The sequence below is a fragment of the Bactrocera latifrons genome, unplaced genomic scaffold (assembly GCF_001853355.1).
Source record: "Bactrocera latifrons isolate USDA-ARS-PBARC rearing strain unplaced genomic scaffold, ASM185335v1 scaffold_325, whole genome shotgun sequence".
NCBI lineage: Eukaryota > Metazoa > Arthropoda > Insecta > Diptera > Tephritidae > Bactrocera > Bactrocera latifrons.
Window position 1 is genome coordinate 96,038 of NW_017536908.1, and position 23,802 is coordinate 119,839.

The window sequence follows — 23,802 nt, forward strand, 5'->3', positions numbered from 1 at the left end:
TATATACACACTAAGGGTATATGCGCTTATAAATATAACAAGTTGTCCTAACCACACATTTTATAACTACATATTCCAATTAATAAAAAAGARCCACAAAAACATAATGGAATAATGCTATGAAAAACATTGACCTAGAAATCTGCACTTTGTGTTGTCAAAGCAACACTTCAACCCTTTCGTGGTTTTAGGTCGCTTATAATAATGGTGTTTTCAATGATTTTTACCAAAAAGTTTTAGTAATTTGTTGCATTTGCAATTGGAGTTGGTCTTCGAGTGCGATCCCTTTTCAAAATGCAGCACTTCGAATCCTTCGTTTCCTTAAAATTTTTGCGGTCATATTGTTAGTTACATTGGGTGTGAATTATGCCTGTATATGTAGTTATTTATATATTTACATATGTATATAGCTGTACGTGTGAAAGGGATGCTGTCTATATATTTACATTTGATGATGTTTTCCTATGCCTTTTTTTGGCAGGTCATGAAAGTTTTCYTGAACCATGCGCACACGCGTTCAATTGAATGCAACAAAGAGTGCAAAAAAGTGTGCAAAAATATAAGCAAATGTGAAGTTGCATAAAAATATACAAGTAAGTAAAAACCCAACATGTTGTTTAGTAGGGAAGAAGCAACCATCTAAGTGGTGAAAGCGCTAAAATCCTCCTTCTTTGTGATTATGGTATTGTCAAGAGCATTTCACAAACTGCCAGGGCGCACTCATCCTATTTGATGCACGCTCACTCAGTGGCAAGTGTTTATTATCTTAAGTTGGCTGGTTCTTAACAGATTGACACGAAATAGAAGAAAAGCAGCAATGTTTTCTTAATTGTTGCTGGCAATGTTGCATTGTATGAATTTGTATTTTACTCACATACTATAAACTTGCAGAGGCGCTTAATTTGTAGCTAATCTCAAATGGGTTATTGAATAGGGTTGTATATAACAGAAATGCACTGTTACACTCAAAATTCATTCAAATAGCAGTTTTTATGAYTTTATTCAACATGATTAGTGAGGTTAAGTGATATTTTCTAAAGATAATTTTATGGTCGTTCGGAGGCGGCTTAAAACTTAAACAAATCTCACTGAAAATAGTATATTAGCTACACTATATGCATACAAATCAAGTTGTGAATTATATCCCTTTCATTTWTTATTATATTAATAAAATATATAAACGCTTTTGTATTATTTTGCGAACGAAAAGCTTGCATTGGACCACAATTTAATTCAGGGATATTGTGGTACAAAAACACACTCGAAAACTTTATCAGTAAAAGTTTTAATGACTTACGAAGTATATACTATATACAAATGCTTATACGTGCGGGCTATGTGCACATGAATGTTTCAGTTTGAAAATAATTTCTATATGCCGAAAAGAGAAATAATGCATAACCAATTATAAAACGGATATACATACATATCGCTAATTTGCTGCAAGACCGGCATAAATCAAAAAACGTGATTTTTGAGTTAATGYTGCAGAATTGTTCGTTATATCATACTTCATGTTGAGTGAAAARTTCATATGAATACCTCTTATATGCTCCGCTTGAGAAGAGAATATGCCGTTATTTCATTTTATTTGTTTCAAATTTTTTATACGTGAGAGCGACGTATCTCAGTTGTGTAAAAATAATAATRTTAAATATATCATACTGAATTGGTTGTTTTGAAATTGTAGGATTTCCTGTTTCCCGTGTAAGGTTGGAGTCAGTTGAAARCTTTTAACGTGTTTTTTGGAAAATTGATTTTTTTTGACTTATGCCGGTCTTGCAGCAAATGAGCGATATGTATGTACATACATATCAGAAAGYGGCGGTACATATATTATAATAATATTTTGTTGCACATGTAAATATACGAGCTCCTAGATACTTACTAAAAAGATTAAGGAAATTTAAATTTCATTCATCAATGCCCTCTTACGTATTTTATTTAAATGTGTAATTTGTATGCATACATCCATATGTACATATGTATATATGTATATGTAAATACAAGAAACTTCTTTAGTAAAACTCAGACTTATCCCAAAACCTTTCATGAACGATTTCTTGTAGGTCATAACTATTCATGCACCTTTAGTCGATGTGTAAATATTTGGATAGCAGCAATATCTGCATCATTATTTTATGTGTATATGTCTGCATTGACTTATGTACCTTAAGTATATCCATTCATATTCACTACTCAATAACAAGGCTTTTTATTTTACATTGCACTATGTAAGTACATATGTATGTACATATGTACACATGGAGATAAGTTTCTATTTTCTTTACGGACTTTTGGCAATAAGGTATGTGAAATGCAAATATACAGTGCCCTAACATACTGTAGGTATTTTTATACCCTTTAAAGCTGTAAGTTGAGGGTATTACATTTTTASACTCTTTGATGCTGTAACGAATACACCTGTTAAGGGCTTTATAGCTTCAGTGCACCCGAAGTTGAAGGTTTTTTGTTATTTATTAATACAAATCTTACAGATTTATAATACATATTATTAATTTTACTAATTTAGTTCAAATTGAAATCAGCAAAACATGCACATAGATTTAATAATAACTATATTTCAAGTATGAATGTTTACTTGTTCTCCGGGAATCCAATTTAATAATGAATAATATTGAGCTACAGTGGTTTTGTTGCCATAGACAAAAGATCGGGTTTGAATACATTTCTACCCACAGTTCATGAAACTATCAACAAAATTACATATAATATATATGTACATATTTCTGGTATACCAACAGTTTAGCTTTATAAAAATTAGAATGCATCGAAGTAAACATAGAGACAAAAGTCGTAAACAAACATATGGTATATCTTTATTAAAMGTCTTTTAAGAGTTCCTCCATTATAATTTCATGGTTAACAATTTAATTTTAAGCCAACCTTATTACCTTTCTGCCATCATTATTAGATCCTAGTGAAACAGCCTCTCTGTTTTTTATTATAATACTAGCTGACCCCGCAGCCGTTGTTCTGCGTGAAATTATGTGCTTTGAAATGAAAAGAAAGTTGAATTTATATTGTTTTCATAAAAAAATTTGTAATTTTCACTGGAAACGGAACACGTTTGAACTGAAATGAGAAATCGCTGGAACTCAAAGGAATTCATAGAATCAATCAATCTGCCCCTTGTTYTCGAAAGCTGCGTCACAATCAGTCGGGTTCCGTTCCACAGTTTCGGCGCATGAAGRTTGTGAAACATAATAACGACAGATCCAACTTTGAGAGGTAAATGATGCGGCGGCATACCAAGGCTCTCCAATGAATTCAGAAATTCCACTGGATAATTTACGGCGTCATCTTCATTGTCAAGACGATTGACTTTGAATCTTCCAGCTTAAGTCAAAAACATTGGTATTTTTGACGAAATGACTCAAATGACGATGAACCGCGTACATTAATCAATARCAACTGAAGATATGTGCTTCTCGGGTGAATTGTATAAATTCGTCATAATGCATTAGTATGTTCATCTACTGGTTGACCTTGCTTTCCATGTATAATATCAAGGTATTTCCGAATATAGCTCGGATAGTGTTTTGTGCATATATTATCAGACATACAACCAGAAGTGGGATTGTGGTGCCCCCAAGGTCCATGAACCATATTGGTCTTCACCACTTCGTATAATACTGGATCTTTCTCTGCAKCATTAACTTCCGAAGAAATGAGTTCATCAATTTGATCTGGTGTAACCACCATCCACCATCCAAAGAAGAATGTGTGCGTGCGACATTACCTCTCTATTGCCACTCAACAGAGTACGGCTAGCATCTGACAGCACCACATATACGTTGCTTCAAGATAAAATCCATAAAACATCATAGCTGTTGTTGAAAAGTCGTGCTGTGACATCGTGACGATCGCTTGCTGATTGACCGCAATCCATAATTCCAAATGTATGTCAATGCATCCTGGGAGTAGTCGTTCATGTGTCTTGGGCTGCCATACGTTGATGGCAAAAAGAACGCCGACCGATATTAGCGCGGCCTCCTCATGGCTTCGTAACAAATTTCAATCTGTAATTGATGACTTTGTGTGAAACACACATAAAGTTTTTACTGAATAATTTTCTATAATTTTTCCTTAAATACCCGGAATAAAAAAGCAAGCGACCGAAATTGAACGATTCAAATAATTTACAAATCAAAATATTGAAAAACAAACAAAAATTAAAAAAAAAAATTATGGAAAATTCATTTGTTCAGCCGTTCTCTTAGCGTTACTAACAAACCAACATTCATTCGTTTGTATGGGAAAAAGAAAAGAGCTGTTTTTATTGGTTTTCCGGCAATTATTCAAACGTTTCTTACCGTAAAAACCATCCTTGAACCTCAACGAACAYTTAGAAAAAAGAGTTATCCAAATTTGTCCAGGCATTGTTGAGATATGCGATTAATTTTTATATGTATATACATAAGATAATTATCTAAATTATTCGAAAATATATCCAAATGAAATACTTATAATGTCATAAAGTATGTTAGAATATTTTGTCCAATTTCTTCATAACTTGCAAATTTATGGTTGGGAAATTTTCGACTTTCAGCACAAAACTTTTCCACACTTCACGGAACAGTTATAATCTTGATATAATATGTATCTTTATGTATGTTAGAATATTTTGTCCAATCTCTTCATAACTTGCAAATTTATGGTTGGGAAATTTTCGACTTTCAGCGCAAAACTTTTCCACACTTCATGGAACAGTTATAATCTTGATATAATATGTATCTTTCATTATTTAACATATTTGMGGACCACCGTTCAGCTTTTCCAATCTATGTGGAATTTGGGAGTTTTCTAAATCTATCTATGTATAGTAGGGAGTTTTCTAAAAATGTYGTAAAGTATGTAACATTTATACAAATGTATGTATGCATGCATTCTACTTCATTTATTTGAATACTGAAAGTTTTGGATTCATTCTGCATAATTTATGACATTTTTACTGTTTACTCTTCGCTTGTTATGCTCCAGCAACAATACTATAACTGTGTAWCATTTGTTGTTGTTAAGTGAATATAGAGGCTTCTAGGAAATACTTAATGAATTATATAATTTTTTGGATATGATGTTATAAACTATTATAAAAATGTTATAAAGTGGGGATCATCCAAAATGTCAGCAATCCTTTCAATACATATGTATGTATATACATACGTATATTTATACAATAGGGYCGGTCAAATTGTAGCGAAAATTCTTTTGTAGCATAAATTTTTAAGACTTTTAGTGTCAGTTCTATTTTACATACATACATATGTACATGATTCACTTTATTTTTGAGTCACTTCTCTTCTACTTCACATTTTCTAATTATCGTTTAGTAGCTGCTAAAAAAATTATTTAGATTTGTAAATGTTAGTTACGAAAATCCCTGAGGTAGCTAAACACACGCAACCTGTTAACGTAAAACACTCTAAACAACGACATAACAAAACATTGGAGTATAGTTAATGTGTTGCTTGGCGAGTAAACAAARCATCCTTTGAATGGTTTATTTGTAAACACAGCAATGCGGAATAAAGTGGTTTCACACGACGAAAAGTACTCAAGTTGAATGGTTAGAAGATAGAAACAAGAAGCATGCGCATGGTAGGTAAGTTTTTTTGATAAACGTATTCACCGCTAAAGGGTATGCGTCACATGGTGGCAGGCTAAAAGCTTGAAAATGTAGTTCACTTTAAAAGGATTTTACTCTTTATGCATATGATTTTTGCCTGCTAACTCTCGCCAYTACCACGTCCATAAATCACCATTAATCGAAATCCTATAAAGTGGCATAACTAAACACTAAAYTAGGATATAAAGCTGTGATTTGGAAAAGGCGAATRCAAAAGCAAGGGGCACCTGTGCGCAAAAACTTTGAAAAATTTGGCGTGACTCYGCCCCTAATAAGTTAAATACATGCATATCTTGTAAACTACTAAAGCTAGAACMAAAAAATKTGCTGGGCAGTGTGAAAATATATGATATATGACCCCGCTCACTCCCCATATAACGGTATATTTTAAAAATACTATAAGAGCAATAATTAAATAACTGATTACAACAGAGACTTAAAATTTTACCTCAAAAATGGTGTGAGAATGCTTTATGGGAGCCGTTGTGAAAATYGGACAATGGGCGAAATCAGACTTCAACTACGCCTACTTCCCATATAACATAATTTTAAATTCCATTTGATTCTTTCACCTTCCAGTACACAAAGCAAGAAGTAATTATTAACGAAATAAAATTTCACATTAATAATTCCTGTAAATTATACCAGCTATAAGTACCGTATATATAGACCCCAGTGTTTATAATTGACTTTTGATGGAAAATATCAATCAATGCTGGAGTTGTGCAATTGAATTTCAGAGAGAATCATTTCCTGACAATAGTAATTCTGTGTATCAAAAATGGGTTGCGGCGGGTCAGTACTTCCCTGAGCCYCCATATACCTACTATATTATACAAATTTTCAAACTTCCAGGTGTCTTTATACTGGATATATCAACCAATATTTGAGTTACATATCTCAGTATATATTTGTGACATTACTCCATATGATTAGGGATTGTATTTGCGGTACCTTCATGAAACAATGGGAATATTGGTTTAGTTTGTGACATGACAATCGTTCATAGATAAAGTTGGTTCGATATTACTCCAATTCCCATATACTACATATAAAATAATATACATACGTATGTATTTTCGTTTTTCTAACAAACCTTATGCCTTATGAAGTTGCAAGATCATAAAATGTTCAGTTTCACCCGAACTTAGCTTTTTATTACTTGTTTTTATTGCATTTTTAAACTGTAAGATTTAAAATCAATAATAGTAATTTACAGAAAACAAAAATGAAGGGTTACGTCAACGTTTTTTAACGCGAGAAAAATAATTTTTCCACTAAGAAAGAACTGTAACACTATTGCGCACGCTCCAGAAGACACAATAGCGCAGGGTTGCACCAAAAGTGCTGTATTTTATGAATTTTTATCATGAATACAAATATGTAGGAAATTCTGATCAAAAATTAGTATTTACACACATACAAACATATCGTCACATAAAATGCGGTATTATACGCTTGAACTCCATTTTCCGATTTGAAAAAATAAATATTTATCTAGCTGGACACTTAAGCTAATGTTGCAATTTTCGATAATATAAATATGAAAAGGAACATAAGTATGTATATAAACATTCTAGGGTGAGCTTGTCATTTTACATATGCACACATACAGATGTACGTACATATGCACTAACAATCCATACGGATATACATATGTATGTATGTATGTTTGCCCTGATAGCAAGCTTTGTGATGGAGAAAGTACAAACAGCAACACAAGACACATCACAGGTTTATTTTAACTAATTGTGAAGACCGCACTCGGAAGTGGGCTTTATGGTTGAAGGGTGGCAACCAAAACCACAAAAAACACAGCATGTCTGGGAATGGTTGTGCATAAAAAGCAAGAAACCTTTAATGCATCTTTTATTTAACTAAAATTCAATTGTATAAATTGGTGGGATGAGTGTTTGTCTATCATGAGAGAGGTATTTTATGTATCTAAGAAACTATATAAAGATCGGTTGCATACAAGCACTTCGGACTGTTAAATTGTTCGATAACAATGTGCATATAACAATTAATGTAGTGGTAGTTTAAAAGATCAAAAGTTWCTTTTTCCCTTGGTCACGGCATCACGTGTGAATGGCTAGACCGATTTCACTGAATATTTTTTTTATTGTATTTGTTATTATTAGGAGAAGGTTCTTATGAAAGAAAAAATTACGAAAGTTGCGCCGGAAACTAGAACATTTCTTTTTTTTTTAAATAAAATATTGTGTCACTTGAGACGCGAAACTCAGTATGATTCCTAGGCATTAAAAGATGAATTTTTTTCTTAGATGCTCCTGGTGGGACTTGAAAAACATTTTTGATATCACTGATTTCGATTAGATCCCAAAATGGTATTGCAGTTGCACTTGCTTCGTCAGGTACTGCAGCCACGTTGTTGGAAGGCGGTCGGACAGTTCTTTCCGCACTCAATTTGCCCTTAAACATGCAAATAAATGACACTCCAACCTGTAACCTTTCGAGAAATTTTTAGTTGGGGATGAGTGTACAATGGCACACAAAAAATATTTAGAAGCATAAGACCGCACTTTGCAAGATTTGCGAAAGAACAAAGTAGTAATGCAGTGTTATTATTGGCAGGTGATTTTCGACAAACATTACCAGTAATACCACGATCAATGCCAGCTGACGCCTTAATGTATGCTTAAAGTCATCCATTTTGGAATTATGTTAAAACACTCAAATTAAGTATGAACTGCAGAATGACCAACCAGGAGAAACTATTTCAAAATAATTGCCTGATATTGGTAATGGAAAAATACCTGTTGACTCATCGTCTGAATACATTACGTTCCCCAAATACATTCCCCAAATATGTGCCAGAAAATAAAWTCGAGAATATTGTGTATCATAAAGCATTAGAATAATAAACACTTTGTTTTGGGAATAATTTTGATTTATTAATATAYCAATTAGAATTCAATAATCACAGTTAAGAAGACAGAACATTGTATGTCGGGTCAGCTATACTTAATAAAAAATTCAGATAAAAAGATAACAGATATTTCTTGATTATATGATTATTATTATAGTTCGCCGGGTCAGCTAGTAGTTTGATAATTTTTATTTTCATACATAGGGTTGCACCTATTAAAGTACATTTTATATAAATACCTATATTTCAGATGTAACATTTGGATGTATATATACATATAAAATGGTGGTCAAAACATTTACAACCATAATTTATTTAAAAACATTGTTTTAACTTTTRATAAAATATTCCTTAATCTAAGTATATATTGGTTGTCAAAAAAAGTCTTGCGGTATTTTTATTGAATTTTCAATTGTTCATAAACTTTTTTTTTTTTGATGACTCATGCCCAGCTCTTGACCGATGCTACGGCTGCTACTATGCTGGTCTCTTTCGACCAATTCAGCGATTTTATCGCAATTTTCGACGACAGGCCTTCCAGAGAGTGGCACATCTTCGACCACCTCTACACCAGAACGGAAACGTTGAAACCATCGTTGTGCGGTGGAAATGGAAACTGTATCGCGTCCATAAACTGCACAAATTTTATCGTAGTAGTACTGTAAAATATGCCGTATTTTTTCTTTATTTTGCTGCATATTTKCGACGGTATAACTCACGAACGAYTTAAAAGAAACGACAATCAATCAAATACGTGTTAGCGCGTGAAATGAGCTTTCCAAAAAGGTATAGCATGACMCGATGCGACGTATAAAACTCAGCGCTCTCAGCGCCAACTAGCGAAAATACCGCAAGACTTTTTTGACAACCTAATATATTTTTTAGTGGAAGTCTTGTTTATACAAATAATCACAAAAACTGAAACATTCATTTGCTAATARTGGTAAAAAGGCATTAAATAAACCAAAGTTAAAATGTATGTGTTCAAAACATTTGTAACTTTTAAGTATTCTAAAAATATTCCAAAACTGTTTCAATATTTAGTTACATAGACATTATTTTTAATAACTTCAGCACATCTTCTAAACATTGAAGCTACTAGACTTTCAATGTAACTGTAGGGGATCCATTCCGTTTCCAATCTGGCGAAAATTCATCACCATTCCTGAAACTTTCACTGCCTACTTTGCGTTTAACCATCATCCACATATTCTCAATCGGGTTGAGATAGGGAGACTCTGCTCGCCATACCATGTATTTATACGAGCTTAGATGTKTGTTTAAGGTCGATATAAGTCACATTTCCCAATCGGCAGAAGGCARCATAACATTAGTTAAAATGTCCCTATCCCATGTCAGTTATACGATTACACCATAATATTACTCCCTCCGTGTTTTACTGGGGCAGTTGCGTACCTTACGTTATATTTTTCACCTTGCGGATGCGGAACATAAGTTTTGAGCCTTGGAGGTTGAATTTTGATTCATCTGACCATAAAATTGAGTCTCAATTTGGCTTAGTCCAATTTAAGTGTGACACAAATGGTTTTTTCATTCGTCTGTAACTACGCAGACCAGACCCCAAGACCCGTCTTTTGATAGTGGGAAGACAGATGTCGAGCTGATCTTCGGTTTTAGCTTCTCTTGGAACTACTTTGGGTTCTTTTGTAAAGATATTTTTTATTWGCCGGTTTTCTTTTATGGTTGTAGCACGACGTGAACTGTGTGTATGTTTTCAAGTCCGAATAATACGGAAAATATTTCAAAGATCACAAAATACGTAAAAATATGTTAATTCTAGAAACGCGAAAAACTAAAMAAAAAAAAAAATGGTAAAACCAAATATTTGATTTGTTTTAACCACCACTGTATGTATGTTTTCAAAAACTCTAGTATCATATATTACTATTATTATCATTATTATTGTCGTTTTTACAAATGTTATGATGTTATGAGTTTAATTAATCAACCTCTATATAGGTAAATCAAAAATAGATTTGAAATAAATAAAAACATATGTATATTTAATTTGGATTTCATCTAAATCCATTACATTTTTCAAAGCAACTAAAACGTATCGCCGAATTCACTTTACTCTCTTGTGTACAAATTTTTCGGTACAACTGAGGTTAACATTTTTTTGTTTCACTTAATTTCCCTTTTGTACCGAAGGAAGAGCTAACATACCTTACATCTTCGGCTCGTCTTTGTACGCATCGCAGTCATTTTTGAGCATTGCTCATTTATATACTGTATACACCAATTTATATGGTATGCGTATACGCATATATAGTAAAATCAAACATACAAATACRAATATATATGTATGTACCTCTATGTATATGTCACAGACATGCACGCATACAATTTTAAGTATTTAAGAGCGTACGAACAAGTCTCAGTTGTGTATACRTACATACATATTAAGATGACTTTCAGGAGCAGGTGGTATTTTTAAAAAACCAAAATTCGGTTTCCTCACTCAATTGTATGGTTTGCTTTTAACACTGTCCGCTGCTTTAGATTTCGAATTCTCGTCTGCTTACGACAAAGGATGGCTACAGAAGGCATTAAAAATATAACATATCAGCTCCACTTTTATGGTTAACGCGAATGTATTGTACATTTGCTGACTTTTTGATTTTCACTGTTGTTGTTGGGGTAAGTATTTTTTATTTAAACTCATTCGGGACATTGCCTCTTCCTTACTGTCAGTCGCACTGATGCAAGGCTAATTTWGAACTAGTCCCTTTCGAATAAGTTGCAGTCCGTAACCTTATCAATAAAAAAAATCACATCAATCATTTATACATATGTACATACATATACATATATGTACGTTTGCATGCATACAAGGCCATATACGTACATACATACATACTCGTGTAAATGTACGTGTCACACGTTTCATTTCCATTTCAACTTCACTTAAGTTAGTAAACATAATTTTCATATCTAGTGACCATGATACTTCCATTGCGGGGTTTAGCTGACCGGACATTTGCAGCTGCCCGTTGGAGCGCCGCATCAATGTCATGCCGTCACGATGTGCACGTTTTCAAAGTCAATTTGTGCGTTCTTCTTCATCTATTGCCGCTAAGCAATCACCGGTTGGATGCATACGAATAAATTATGCAGAAAACGTTCAACAATTATATGAGAAATAAACCATGCTAATTTTACAAATTTGTACATAAACACATATATCGGAAATGAGGGTCACAGCATGCATTTTAATTTCATTAACTTATCCACYCATCAATTCATAACATATGCACATACATATGTTTGTGTGTATATACTTTAGTATTTTTGTTTTATAAAAAAACGATCAATACGACTATTCGTTAATTATTTCATTTTTTATTAAAAAAGATAATTTGTCATTTAAAAGCAGTCATTCGAAACGTATATGGATACAACCTAAACCTCCGAACATGTACAGAGACCACACTTTTCTTTTTAGTTGAAACGAATTGTGGTTTATTTGTTCCAATCGTTTTATTTTCGCAGATTCCTATTACTTTCAAAAAGAATGCGTATRTATTATATTTGCAACTTTACAAGAAGGCCACTTAAAGTTTTCGGAACAACTTGACATATAAAAATAGCATTTAGTGTGTTATTTAATTCTGAAATATATACTTGCATATATTATATGTATATATATATATATATATCCTTACTTGTTTAATTTTATAAACATATCACATATTATTAACAGAAAAATAAGATACCTCACATACCATACATCATCACCAATATACATACAGGTATAACGTCTAAAGGCAACCGAATGTTTAAAAATTCTGATATAATATTAGTTGTGTGGGGGATAGGCAAGTTTTCACAAGATTTTATTATTTTTAAGCACAAATATACATTGTTATTAGAAMACACGTTATTATAGTTTGATATAGTTTATGCCAAATTAATGCTAACTTCCAAATTTGGTTGAAATCGGTCSGGCAGGTCTGACATATGGATTTTCTTTTAAATATGGGCGGTGCCATGCTTATTTTCCAATTTTGACACCGGCTCCTATAAGGCCATCTTTTACCACCTTTCCTCTGACGAATTTAGTTATTGATTTAGCGTGCTTTTAGTAGTTTTTAACAAAACCSATTATATGGAGAAAGGGCGGAGTTGTAATTCGACGATGATTTTCATACTGTCGATAAGAATTTTTATAGATATTTGCCTAAGTGAATATCGTAGATAATTATTTATGTATATAAAGGGTATTCAGGCCAGCTTTATTAATTCATTAGTTGTTATTCGGTGGTTATTTACAKGAGTTTTGTTTTTGTAAAATTAACAGATTGCCGTTTTACCGAGTAACGAAGTACCAAACTGGCAAGAAGCATAGTTTTTTCCTTACTTGGTAACATAACTCCACTGTATGGTTTGCGTTGTTGCCTCAACTCAATTTTTCAAAATTAATAAAATTTAATCAGCTGTTTTGGAACAAAATTTACTCACTACTGAGGTAGAGCAAAAAGAATGTTCACAGTTAAGTGTTTTAACAAAGTATCTACTAACAAGTTACCAGATTAACAAGTTCGGTCTGAATACTCCTACATGTAAATTTTACACAACTTTTCCATGAAACCGAAGCATCAATATGTATTATCACGGTTCTTAAGTCGGCTATTACACGAAGCAACTTTTGTTGCGGCAACTCTTGGTTTATTGGCGAGGGGGCGACGAGGAGAGGAGATTCGCGCCGAGTTTCCAGTGTTTAGCAACACGCTTTGTGTTCTTATTCGTAACAGTTCGCTGCGACGTTTTTCTGCATTCGTGTTCTTTCTTTCGTAGTACATAGTTGCATTTGCGTATAATATTTTGAAATTAATATTTTGAATATATTTAAAAAATTTAATTTAATGTTTTGGTACGTAATTTGCAAATATGTATACAAATATACATAATATAATATAAATATTTTAGAAAATGTCGTCATACTCCATCGAATTAATTAAAGATATTGTGAAATGTATGGAGGAAGCCATACAAATTGATTCAGACAATAGTGAAGATCTTTTAAATAACCTTTGTTTTAATTTTGAATTATAAATAAAATGTAWTTCTTAATTGACAGAACTGATTAATATATGTGATAGAGTGGACCAAATACCTATAAGGAAAAAGAAACGACAATGGGTTAAAGTAAAGTGAAAGAGAATGRGAAAAAACCTCGAACAGAGTTGCGCAACACAAGTTGCTCGTGTGAATGYAATGGGCAACAGCAAAAGAGAATCRCCCGAGAATCAGCAACAAAAGTTGCTTCRTGTAATAGCCGACTAAATAATACGARTTTACCATTTCCTTGTGTACCTTTTACCTTTGTATGTACTGGAATACTTAAGAMATTTATTTTTACGAACTGCAGGCTACGCCAAAAAATAAGGAATCTAGTGAGACATGTGCAGAGTCTCCAGATACATTTTTATATAATATACATAAGTATGTACATATGTATGYAGGACAATAATTTGAGTAATTTCTTTTCGCATCCACTTGGGTTTGCCTTGCCACATGCTTACGAATCATTAATCCGCTATCTTTAGGAGTTAACGCGCAGTCGCAAACGCATAAAAGACAAAGGCCCCCATTTGCAGCTGCAGATGAACGCGGAAAATGTGTTCTTTGATAGAACGTGTCTCTTAAAAWGGAAAGACGCACATCGAAGTGTGCTGTTGTGAATAACAACAAAAACCACGCTGTGTTGCACTGAGTGTGTATACGTTTTTGAAACATGATTTTTTAATGCTCCATTCAAAATGAAACAGATGTTGAACATACTATACATTCGATACTATCGCGTAGCACCACAATACCATACATAAATACGTACATAGACATCTGTCCAGTAACAAAAATGCCTTAAAGTGTAAACATACATACACATAAAGAGCGAAAATAAATTTTTACAAAAAAATTTCCAAAACTTAGAAAATTTCGTCGATTTTACGAAACACATAACACATGTTCGTTCTCAAGCGGAATTTTATAAAAAAAAACCCTGTTATCCTCGCAAGAGTACCGCAACACGATTCGAGTGTATCGATCGCACACCTACGCAAATGGAAATGCCACATGTACGCACATATGTAAGTATGCATACTTTTACATCTTAACATATTTATGCTTATCTATTTAAAACTGTACGGTTGATGTGCCTTTCCAGAGATTCATCCTTGAAATTAGTATGCCCAACGATCATCAGCTATGGCAATGTAGGAAATACTGTACCTATCGGCATCACTCTGTGCTTATATGTATGTACGTACATATGTATGTGCGTAAGTAAATAAATACATAGGGTCTTTAGAAAACTATCACCATTGTCTTTTCTTTTTTCTTTTCTCTTCCCAGTTTTATCGCATCGATCGTTAGAGGGTGAAAAACCTCGGCAACTTGTTCGCTGCAATTAAATCTCTGTAGCAGATGTTTTCTTTCGGATACACGTTTCTCTATGATTGTGTATATATACATACATACATAATTCCATGCAGATGCGTTTGTGTAATAGAAAAATGTGTTGGAATTTCAAATAGGCAAACAGGATGTCAATATGTGCATGCGTAGCACATTGTCATTTAAAAGGATACGTTTCGTGCAAAGTAAATATCAGATAACCATTAAACAGGTAGGTAACATGAGCATAGAAAATAATTTCATATTTCAGGGGGAATATATGGTACATACCTGAGACCACTAACACATCTACATACATACCTATGTATGTGTATCCTGTTTACTAACGTTTTCTAAAGTCTATTATAAAAGCAGCAGTTGTATAGGCTATTTATGGGCAGAACCTATTTCTTTCTTTATAAATTASAAGAGGATGAACCAACAAAATTTTCCAAGCATTATGATAGAATCATAAATTTGTTTATGTTTAAAACGATCGAACGATAAGTAAAATGTGTTTAAAAAGCATCAAAATTGTTGCATTGTAATTATAACAAAATTTATCAACCATTTTTCTTTAAAACGATCGAAGCGCTATGTGCCGCACTTTCGCAATCTGSCCAAAGTTCTATCAAAGTATTCATTCTATCTCTCAGCAATCGTAAATAGATCCACCACATAGTCATGTGGGCTTTCATGATTAAAATTGTTGTATTTTGAAATAAATTTTAAATAAAAGAAGTTTWTGCTTACTGTCCCTGCAATGATATGTTTTATATGTGAATAAATATTCTATGGATATGCATTCCAAAAACCAAAATTTTTTCGTAAACTACCCAATCGATTGTAATGAAATTTTACACAGATCATCAAATATACATACATAATATACAAGGTCTTGAACAAACAATTTAGGAAAGCAAAAACTTCGAGAATCTCTCTCCAAAATTTGTATTGCTTTGTAAAAGCGTCAGCAAAATATACAATGTATTTTCACTTTCTTGTTTTTCTTTGCTCCAATAAATAGATTATAGTCTTACACGACACATATTTTTTTATTATTTATTTTTGATGATCCTGTAAGAAGTTCTGCTGTCAACGCGCACCATGGAAATTACCGGAAATCATGACGTAATGGCCATGGTATATATTTACATATGTACATATGTATATAGTACATAAATAACGTAAAATCAAAAACAAGGCATCATCACAAAATTGGAAATTAAGTTATTGATTACCATTTATTGCATCTAAATATTATTACATATGTTGGTACATGACTTCAAGCTTCTGCTATCAGATCAATAAAGTTACAAACAAAATTCAAATTTCTTTTGAATATGAGTTGCTTTTGGGAGCTAACGTGCGAAAACTAGTTTATGACTTTTTGGATTCTATCACGTGAAAAAACATCTTGTCTACCATCCGGATCAACTAAGATTTTTGGACACCTAAGCCCCCTTTCCGTAGACCAGGTCACATATATATGTATTTATACATGCATACCTATACAAGTTAAAATGCAAAGGTTTTGAAATGTGCGGTTTGAAAGTGAGAAATGGCCATAATCGTTCACAGACCAAAAAATTGTTGTTACCCTTTTCGAAAAAAAATTTTTTTTTTTAACTATTGGAATGTATGTACATATGTATGCATTTTGAAGAACACTAATATTTCCCTAATGAAACTGTAAACTTCCAAAAAGTTTAACTTTGAATTCAGAACAGTTTACGTCAAACTGATACAAATTTCACCATTTTTATTTCTGTATCTCATTCTAATCGATAAAAAAGTGCCTGAAGTCTCATATTAAAACAMAAATATGTAACTTATCATATTTATTTATACACTACTCTTGCGACATGTTGCTACAGAGTTTTGTTCAGCTAAACTAATCGAGCAAGATGTATGGTGATATATGTACGAAATGATCATTTTAATGAGAGGAATGTCGTTGTGCTTTACGTGAGTACCTGCCTGCGAAGGCCTAACCTCACGGTGCTTTCTATTGCTAAAAGCACGTAGATGAGAGGAATGTCAATGTATTTTTACGTGGATACCTGTCTATGAAGACTAAACTCCACGGTGCTTTCTATTGCTAGAAGCACATAGATCAATACAATGTGTTGATCAGCGCCCCAATGCATAAATACATTTTGCACTTAATTTTCGGGTTCGGGTGGATAGGGACACCCTAGTCTCCTTAGTCGGGTTCGAGGCCCATCTAAAACCTCTGCCGTACTTTGGGTCCGGCACCCGACCACAGTGCGACTGCACATTGGACAAAATGCCCTTCCTGCATTTAGATTTAAACCACAGCCACCACGAATCTCCACAAAGGGCCAAACCCAATGAGCAGAGTTACCTCCAAGGGCTTACTGCTCCCCGTGGTACCAGGTTTAARTCTTTGGTCTRACTTTGTAGCTTTTGCTACTACCAGTTGAGTCCCCAAAAACTCAATGACTGGTTGCATTTTTCGCTGTGACAAATGCCTTATATTTTGTGATATAAATATAAAGCTAAAAATTTGACTTCMAGCAGAATAWTATAGCACTTATCTGACTTAGACYATGTTKACRTCAAAACATGCTCTCTAAAGCCTGACRTAGTGCATATGGCTTGGCCTTSCCGCGGGTATATTCKRTTTCCCCTCGAACCCGGAGGGKYCCCCCCTACCCGCAGAGRGAGTAGATGASAGAARTTGAAATCCGGGTGATTGTCTGTCTGTGCGTCCATGCACGACTCACTTTTAGGTAAAAACGCCTATGTACATATTAGGAGACCCGCCATACCGATTTKAACCAAATTCGGTAGGTGACATTCTACTAACCTTCCTATGTTATAGTCTGAAAATGAGTGAAATTGCACGCCTAGCAATTAATATAATGCGATAAACTTTACGCAAATAACTTTRAATTATTCCATCTTATAACCAAAAATTGTACACCGAATATGTAGACCCCAGAGCCTACAACAACAACAACAACAACCCCAGAGCCTATAGTTGATCTTTTACCAAAAATATTGGTCAATGTGTGAAAGATATAATTGAAATTTGTAGGAAATCCTTTCCTGATAATAATATTTCTGTGTATCGAAAGTGGGTTGAATCATATCAATGCTTTCCTTAGCCCCCATGTACCTAATATAAAGATTTTCGAACTTCCGGTTAGGTTTATACCACATTTATCATGGGATTATTTTAATAAAATTKAATAAAACCGGATGAAAACTAGCCCTAGACCCCATAAAACTAACCTTATATATTTGAAAGTATTACCCCGTCTTTAATCCTCTCAAGTTACAAAAGTAYGAAATGTTCGGTTATATCCCAACTTAGCCCTTCCTTACTTGGTTAAATTCGTTTTGTCACATAGTACTCATGTGAACATTTTATGCTCTGTGGCTAAGTGTATTATTGCACTTTTTCTGTTAGCGAACTTCAACTTTTATGCCTTTTTGACYATTTACACTTTACTTTGGTCTCATTTATATTTGAAAACATGCTCTACTTACCCATAAAGCAATGCTGCTCCTGCAATGCCGCCACCACATTGTGCCGTTATATACATGGCAGCACGAATTGGTGATATGGCGCGTATGATGCATGCTGCCAACGTAACGGCAGGATTTATATGAGCACCTGTTAATGATTAAATATAATTTAAAGAACATAAAAACTATGTATGTGCGATGATTCGAGTTATTTATGAATGGATATGTAAGAAATTGTAGATATTTGGGAAATAAATTAATATAATAARGAAGTGCTGGTTCAAATGCAGCCGGTACACTTGTAATGCTAAGCTTTTTTCATTTAAAGGATTTAACCGCGAATGTAACATATAAATTAAATGTTAAAATATATAATTGTTAGAAATAGGCGGTGGGCATGGTTTTTCCCGATTTTTTTCCCGAAGGACGAAGACACRGAAAACCATTTATTAGTGCAAAGTGAATGATATAAAATTCGATATGATTTCAATRAATTTATGTATATTTCACATCTTACAAACAACCATCAACTGGGCAAAACGATTTAGCTCTACTGAATCATGTCGCAAGAGTATAATATATGTATGTACATATCGTCACCTGAAATGCAGAATAACGTAACAACATTTTCGGAAATTTACAGTGGCACAAATAAAACACGAAATAAAACGGAACATGAGTGAAACAAAATTTTAATATTGCCAAAACTGGTTTATATCTGACCGCAGAACCAGAAAATGTTGAATGTTGTGTATGTAATTYGAAGTAGTGAATCGTAATCAATAAGACATTCAATTTCAAATTTTTTGAGGATACATTATTTTGCATTTCAGRTGACGATATGTACTTGCAGTTTAGTTTCGGAGTACAGTAGTCAATTGCGTAGACTCAAATCTAAAGAGTATTTTATCTATTTGTGGGAAATACATTTTCGAAAAACATTACAGTTACAAACTACATGTATACAATCTTGCTCCCTTACAATCGGGTACAGATGCAAAATGACATCTCACTTCTTTAATATAGTTTAATGTGAATAATATGAGTAATATTATTGGTCTATCATATACCTGATATGTGAATAAAGCACTGAGTTAATGCTGCCATTGCCAATCCAGAAGCCAAAGCGGTTGCCAGCAGCACCGATGAAACGCTGGCACCTACCCCCGCACCGGCTGCCGCCCCACAAACGATAAAAACGTAGAAAAATGATGCCAGACATTCACTGATGATCGATCTGTGAGGGGAAATGACAAATAAGTTCATGTTAAAGACAATTTCAAACAAATTTGCTTAAACAAAAAAAAAATGCAGTTATAGATACTTATCTGCATAAATATAAACGTCTAGGTATGTACGTATGAATCAATATAAACTCAACTTTATTAAATATGTATAATTGCTTAAATGTTTTGACAACMACCACACATTAGGATTAAAGTGAAAATTGTACTAAATCATCATCTATCGATGTTATGCATTTATAGTAAGCCAATACCACAAACTATTAACATGCCACATGCTAAATAATGGTCTCTGGGTCATAAATCTATGTTGAGTAAAGTCAGCTGGATGTTCGAAAATTTTATTATTTTATTGGTTATTTAGGGTAGGTCAAGTTTCACCCAAAGAGACATAGTTATTAGTAAAATACGCTATCTAATTTTCATTTTCATTATACCAATTWTTGACAGTCAAACATACTATGTATTATCAGGAAAACATTCTCTCCAAATTTCAACTATTTATATATGTACATATACCACACAATGAACGATATTTTCGGTAAAAAGTCAACTATAGGGGCCCACGTATTCGGTACCTTGAGGCTTGAACAGTTTCTGTTCGATTTTTGATCAAAGGATGGCAGGCTTGAAACGCATTATTCATGCACAGTTTTAGCCTATTATATTATTAGGTGCTTTATTTGTATAGAATCCGATGGAGTTTTAAATTGTGGTCCGATTTCCGCAATTTGTCATTGTAATATAGGAATATTAGAAGAATACTATGGGCCGAATTTGGTTGATATCGATCGAGAAGATCCCGAGATGTGTCCATTCCCATTGTCAAAATTTGACACCGGCCTTTTTTAATGTCTGTGAGGCATTTAGTTATTGGGGAGTGGGCTACAATTCGATTGCGCTTATTTTTACAAAGGGATATAAATATTTACCACTTTGAATTTTTGTGATATAGCTTTATTGTTTTGGAAGCTACATTAAACTGGAAGTGGAAACACTTCCACCTTTTTAATATTTTCAAACCACAAGTGTCTCYCCTTATTTTGATGTAATGTGTTAAATTTAATTTTTTTTAGTCTTAATTTGGAACATAGTTATGGAAATTTATACGTAGCAATGGCAGTATTTCCCGAGTTATAGCTTGCACTGACGGACAGACAGGCAGACAGATAGTCATTCGGATTTTAATATATTTATGTATGTATGGATATAAAAGCGTCAAAAATTCCTCATGCCCATAGATTTCGTATGTAGTATGCGTCAAAAATTCCTCATGCCCATAGATTTCGTATGTAGTATGCCTCAATAAACGCGGCGGCAACGGTGACTGTTAAAAATTCGATTTTGACAACGAGTTAAGGAGTATTTTTTTAATTACTTGACACGCAATGTTTAATGCTTGGTCAAATGAATGAAAGTATTACCAATAAATTCATTTTGCATTTTATTTCTTTTGTACKCATTTTAGAATTTAAATGAGAATTTGATTGATCAAGTTGGCGCTTTATTTTAAGATGCCGCGTCGGCGTTAACGCGTTTATTTAGGTATGYCACTAAATGTGTCCGCTTAAGTGCACACATTCTCGTATACGCACATGTGCTTATGTTAAGTAAATACAAAGATGCAGCTGCTTCAAACAGAGTTGATGAATCAGTACTTTTTTGTTGTTGTCAGTATCAAAATGCTCGCTCCACAACAAGTCTTAACGGGTTCAAGTCTCTAGTGCGAAAAAACGATTACACCAACAACTACGACAAAGTAAACAAAAATATGTTCGCCTTCGTTTCGCTCCTGCAGAATGGTATATTTTGCTGGAAAATTGGGTGCAACAGCTGCAAATGACAGTGACTTCAACTCTACTATAAGTGAAGCCTCAGTAACAAGTCGGTCAGTTAAGCAAATACATTCATATCAACGTACATACAGTTCTATAAACATATACATACATATGTATATGGATATGTGAGATTTATTGAGTGTGCAGCAGAGCTCTGGAAATTCATTGWCATATTTTTATTTTGATCGACTCTTTAAACATCTTCAACATCAAACAACTTGCTTTTTTTTAATAACTATAAAACAATTTCTAGAAAAAATCGGTACCGTCATGTTTTTGCTAAGTCTCAAATATCTTATCTATATATGCACACAAGTATGTAGCCTAAGAAAATTAAATAGTGTTAGATTTTAGTATGCCAAAATGTAACTTAAATTACTGTTATTTGTTGAAATACATTTTTGTTTTTAAAAAAATTTAAATATTTGGTAGTTATTAAAGTTATWAGTACAAAATRTTATGTATATAAATAAGACCTTTAATAATTACGCCTAATGTGTTGAATACAATGCTCGGGAAAGACTGCAAACGACATCTGTCAAATATTAAAATACACAAGTTCTTATGGACGGACACGACTGCAGGCCGACAGTTGTCGTTCTCGCTAACTTCAATTTAATCCTGTCTCTTATACACATCTAGATGTGTATAAGAGAGCAAGGTATTAGTATGGCCACAACGAAATTGTATACATGCAAAATGGACAACTGCGTGGTTTTGTGTACATGCCGGCAATTGTTATGTTGCTGCCCTCTCACAAACGTTCATGTAGTAGGATTCACAACGCCATTTTCAGTTSACTGTCGTGCTGCTGCAATCTATCACGAGCATTGTGTTCCGCATATAATATATCAAACAATCAAGAGATATATGAACATATGTATGTATATATGTATGTATGTTATACATATACTTACATATGTATCTGCTTTTAAAGCCACCGAAATTTATGTATTRTTATTGTACTAAGTGCGAAATCTACAATATAATTTGCAGTTCTTTGTGTTTATATAAAACGCATGTACCTCCAGAATTCTAAAGTCCGTATTTCTCCCTGCATATTGCGTTTCGGTTGCAGGGTGCTTGAGAGCCGGTTGTTGATCGCATTACCATGYGAGTCTTTTCGCATCGCTTCCAAACGTTCGAAAAGTGACATAATGTGATAGTCAATGTTGTGCTCCAGCGGTATTGTGTGTAAACTTTCATCAGTCATTATGAAAGCTTATTTGAAAAAAACTGTTTTATATAAATTTTTAAACAAACAATATGTACTATTTATTTATTTCGAATATTCTGCCAACAGTAAAAAAGTTGCTCGCGCACAATATTATAGTTTAATTTTATACATACATAAATGCACTCATTTGTTAGAATATATGTTGTAAAACGGTCCGCATTAAGATTTATGTATATGTGCAAATTGAATGGAATTGATTTTAATTGATCTTTTTGCTGTAGCCCACTTTCACTGCTAGTTTCTCTTATTAATAAGAGACAAAAAGTTGAAATTGAATTATCAAAATAGAAGGCATTTGTATGGTGTTATTATTTCACTTTGTTTCTTCACGGCATTATATTCTTATCCGTTATTTAAACGACTTCCACCGCAGCTAAATTTATATTAAGGATGCACAGATAGCACAACTGCACTGAACCACTGCCGCGTTACTACAAACATTACTTGGTGAAACTTGATTTCGTTGAACCATAAGGCAATGCTACGTGAAGTTAAAAAATTCAACAAACTCACCACCTACGATGCATACGCCACCGCTACACACAAAAACCACCATCAAACACCACCAACACTTTGTCACAGGAACATGTGTTTGGAATTGAAACGCCGTAAACAAATGGTGGAAACAACATTTTCCCCCGCTTTGTGGCAAGTGGAATTCAACCCTATTTTACTTCCGTTTCATTTCATAAGCCGTTAAATTTCATCTAGTTAAGGCGGTATTACCGTGCTTTTCTGTACTGTGATACAGTCACAAGTCTCTAAAATTGAGATTTTAAATTATAGAAAATTTTTGTGACTTGAGGCGATTTYACAATTTTGTAATTGACAGTCACAAAAATCTCTCAATTGAAAACGAGCGGATCTAATCAGCTATTTCATTTCACTGTTTAGAGATCGATTTACACTTGCATGAAAATATGTGCATAACAAATATTAAATAACATAGTCAAAAAGCATAATTACCAATCAATTTTAAAATATATGTCGACTTTGTTTCAGAATATTTACAATATGTAAAATTT

The 23,802-nt window shown here is 33.4% G+C and overlaps 1 protein-coding gene across 2 annotated transcripts in view; it reads right to left on the reverse strand.

Annotated features, from left to right (window-relative positions):
* Positions 1 to 23,196, reverse strand: part of LOC108971130 (neurogenic protein big brain) — a 33,248-nt gene extending 10,052 nt beyond the window's left edge. Inside the window, exons 1-4 of one of the 2 annotated variants that reach the window (XM_018936980.1) lie at positions 22,891 to 23,196; positions 22,566 to 22,776; positions 19,529 to 19,695; positions 18,480 to 18,606 (exon numbers count right to left, since the gene is read on the reverse strand). In XM_018936980.1, the coding sequence (XP_018792525.1) occupies positions 18,480 to 18,606; positions 19,529 to 19,695; positions 22,566 to 22,753 (482 nt within the window). In that variant the 5' untranslated portion in view covers positions 22,754 to 22,776; positions 22,891 to 23,196. Of the gene's footprint in view, positions 1 to 18,479; positions 18,607 to 19,528; positions 19,696 to 22,565 lie in introns of both variants that reach the window. The other variant, XM_018936979.1, reaches the window with a different exon arrangement.
* Positions 23,197 to 23,802: the final 606 nt, after the last annotated feature.